Consider the following 3,868-nt stretch of genomic DNA (forward strand, 5'->3'; position numbering starts at 1 on the left):
TAGTTGTAAACTTACGACGCCCCTAACTATGTTCTCTAATAGATTTTATCTCTATTTTATTGTTATTTTACAAAAAGAAAAAGCTAGAATGTTGTGACGACAAGAACAAAGAGGAAGAATAAATTGACTTTCGGTGGTGATAATATGTACGTAGCAAACTTATTCTATAATTCATGTGATTTTAAACTTGTTCCATATAAAAATTGTGATTTTCTCTTGTATTTTTGGTTTGAACATACATAATATATTATTCAAGTTCACTAAATGACATGTTGCAATGGTTGGTTTAGTGATATAAGCACTTCTTTTTGCATGCAATTAAGAATTCAAAATATCGTATCAATGATAAATATTTGTTTCGTATTTTTTAGGTATAATTATTCATATGGTCATTTGACTTAATTTTATATAACACTTTTTTTTTTTTTGAAAAATTTAATGAATTTTTATAAAAAAAATGATATCATTATTGACATTTGAAGACATAATTATAATCAAATTGTTACTTAAAATTAAATAAAAGACTAAATAAAAAAAAAACAAAAGATAAAGATTGAAGTATTACGTTAAATTAAGTTAAAGGACCGAAATCAATTATGCCTACATATTTTAAAAATCAACAATGAAATACATATTTATATTTTTCATACGTTCATTCAATATTTTATTTACTTTTTATCTCTGTCTTAATATCACATCTTCAACCTATATTATATCATTATCTTTTATCTCTATATATTATTGACCACTTTATAAGTGGGTCCAACATAAACTAACATTTAAAAAATCATTAGAAATTAAATTTTAACTACAAGTGATTATACTTTTGTTAAGTAATATTCATAGCCGTAGTCTTTATGAATAAAATAAAACGATAATTTGATAATATTGATTAATATGAACTAAATATTTTTTTTCTTTATTTTTATTGAACATTCATTTAAATCATTGTCTTACTAAAAAAAAAACGAAGATGATTATTTAATGTTTAAAAGACATCTATAATCTTTAAAGATTTAAACACGGGTTTTGTACCGTACACCCCTACCATTTTACCTCCCACCCCTTCAAATTTTTTTAAAGACAATTTTGCCTTTATTTAATTTATATAAAATTATGGAAAAATTTACCATTCCAGTTTCCCACCCCCACTTTCGAAAATTATAAAAAATTTCTTAACTTTCGAAAATTTCAAACTTTCGAAATAATACCAAATAAGTATTTTGATTTATTCGAAAATTTTGTGAAATTGGAAACTTTCGAAATGTAATTATGCAGAAAAAATTACTAATTTCGAAACTTTGAAAAAATACCAAACTTTCGAAATGAAATTTTCGAAATTTTGGATGAATATGAAATTTTCGAAGTGTATTTTTCCAGAAAGCTTCGAAAGTTTGGATGAATTTGAAACTTCCGAAGCACATATACTTCAAAAATTTCAAACCTTCGAAGTAATTCCTTTCCGAAAAATTCAGAAGTTTCGAAACCTTCGAAACTTTTAATTTTTTTTTTAAATTACTTAAACTTCTAAAATTAGATATCAAATTTATTACCATTAATTTATTACTATAAATATATTACTATAAATGAATTATTATTTATTACTATTAATTTATTACTATAAATTTATTATTATTTATTACTATTTATAAAAAAATTTACATTTTGAACATTTCCCATCAATCAAAACTTTCGAAACTGACTTGTTTCGAAAATATGAAACTTTCGACATTGTTGCATTTCAAATATTTGCAAATGTTCGAATATTGTGTTTCGAATATTTCAAATTCAACAAAAGTTTCGAAGGTTTTTATTAATTCTGGAAAAAAACCTGTTTCGAAGATTTAGAATTCATCCAAACTCTCGAAATTTTGTATGAATTCTAGAAATTTGTGTTTCGAATATTTCAAATTTATCCAAATTTTCGAAATCCTCTGAAAATTAAAGTTTCGAAACTTTCATGTTTAACCAAAGTTTCGAAAATGTCAATAAATCTTACTTTTTAATATTTCAAATGTTTAAAATTGTCGATTTATATGGTATACTTCGTAACTTTTGAAGGGGGTGTGTGGAATGGAGTGGTAAATTTTTATTATATTGTTTTATCCAATTGTAAAAAAGAGTAATATAGTCTTTTCCATTGAAATGGAGGGGTGAGAGGAAAAGGTCAGGGGTGCACGGTACAAAACTCTTTAAACACTTTTAAAATATCAACCTGCAATAGATTATAGCCCAAATTAAAATTTGTATTTGTATAGAAAAAAGGTTGAGAAAAGGACAGAGGAAGTATTTGTATAGAAAAATATTATGTGTTCACTCATATACTCAAATGATATATTGATATGCGACTTTTTATAAATGATGCATGTTTTATATTCTCTTCTTAAAAGAGGGAAAGGAGGGAGTATATATATCAGTAGAAGTTTGCCACGTTTGCAGTCGTGCTTATCTCCTTCACTTTACTCTACAACTTCACAAGTATTCAAGTGAGCCAACTTTGTTGAAATATCTTATCACTTTATCATCAATGGAATTCTTCTCATGCCTCACCATCCTCCTCTCTATTCTCTTCCTCTTCCTCTATCTCTACTCTCATCATTTCCTCACCACACCTAAACACGGCTTTCAAAACTACCCTCTTTTTGGAGCCTTACCTCAATTCTTACTTAACCGCCACCGTTTCCTCGATTGGACCACCCAAATCCTCCGCAACTGTCCCACCAACACCTCCATCTTCTTCCGCCCCGGCAAAATCCACGGCATCATAACTGCCAATCCACAAAACATACAACATATTTTAAAAACAAATTTCCAAAACTACCCCAAAGGCGAAAGATTCATCCACCTCCTCCAAGATTTCCTCGGCACAGGAATTTTCAACTCCGACGGCGAACTCTGGAAGCTCCAGAGAAAAACCGCAAGCTACGAATTCAACACCAAATCACTAAGAAACTTCGTAATCGAAAACGTTATCGTCGAAACCCAAACGAGGCTCATTCCGATTCTCTCCAAAGCAACGATCAACAACAAAATCCTCGATTTGCAAGATGTTTTAGAACGTTTCGCATTCGACAACGTTTGTAAACTGGCTTTTAACGTCGACCCTGGCTGTCTGGGCGGCGACGGCACCGCCGGCGCCGCCTTCATGCTCGCATTCGAAGACGCTGCTATGTTAAGTTCTGGAAGGTTCATGTGCGCTTTACCCTTCACATGGAAAATAAAAAAGTTTCTGAACGTGGGAACGGAGAAAAGATTAAAAGAATCAATCGCGACCGTACACGAGTTCGCCGATGAGATCATACGGTCGAGAATGGAAGGCAAGGAGGGTCCCACAAAAGGCGAAGATTTATTATCGCGCTTCATCGGAACAGAAGAAGCTTCGAAAGAGTTTCTCCGCGATATCGTAATAAGCTTTATTCTGGCGGGACGCGATACGACGTCGTCTGCTTTGAGTTGGTTTTTCTGGATTTTATCTTCAAGAGCCGACGTTAAGGAAAAAATAATGAACGAAATCGAAACGGTGCGTTTAAGAAACGGTAATAAAACGGCGTGTTTTAGTTATGAAGAGTTGAAGGAGATGGGTTACTTACACGCGGTAATTACGGAGACTATGAGATTATACCCGCCTGTACCGGTTGATACTAAAGCGTGTTTAAACGACGACGTATTGCCGGATGGAACTAAGATAGAGAAAGATTGGTTTATTACTTATCACACCTATGCTATGGGGAGGATAGAGAGTGTTTGGGGAAAAGATTGTAACGAATTTAAACCTGAAAGGTGGTTAGAAGAAAATAGTGATGATAGTGGTGTGAGTGTGTGCAGAAGTGAGAGTCCGTTTCGGTTTCCGGTGTTTCATGCGGGTCCC

The 3,868-nt window shown here is 31.7% G+C and overlaps 1 protein-coding gene across 1 annotated transcript in view; it reads left to right on the forward strand.

The window, feature by feature from the left end:
- The first annotated feature begins 2,347 nt into the window (after window positions 1–2,347).
- The window catches only part of LOC101492283 (cytochrome P450 CYP94D108-like), a 1,890-nt gene continuing 369 nt past the window's right edge, over window positions 2,348–3,868 (forward strand). Inside the window, 1 exon segment of the mRNA XM_073366743.1 lies at window positions 2,348–3,866. Coding sequence (XP_073222844.1) covers window positions 2,366–3,866 — 1,501 coding nt within the window. The 5' untranslated portion in view covers window positions 2,348–2,365.

Source organism: Cicer arietinum, chromosome 3 (genome assembly GCF_000331145.2).
Source record: "Cicer arietinum cultivar CDC Frontier isolate Library 1 chromosome 3, Cicar.CDCFrontier_v2.0, whole genome shotgun sequence".
Taxonomy (NCBI): domain Eukaryota; kingdom Viridiplantae; phylum Streptophyta; class Magnoliopsida; order Fabales; family Fabaceae; genus Cicer; species Cicer arietinum.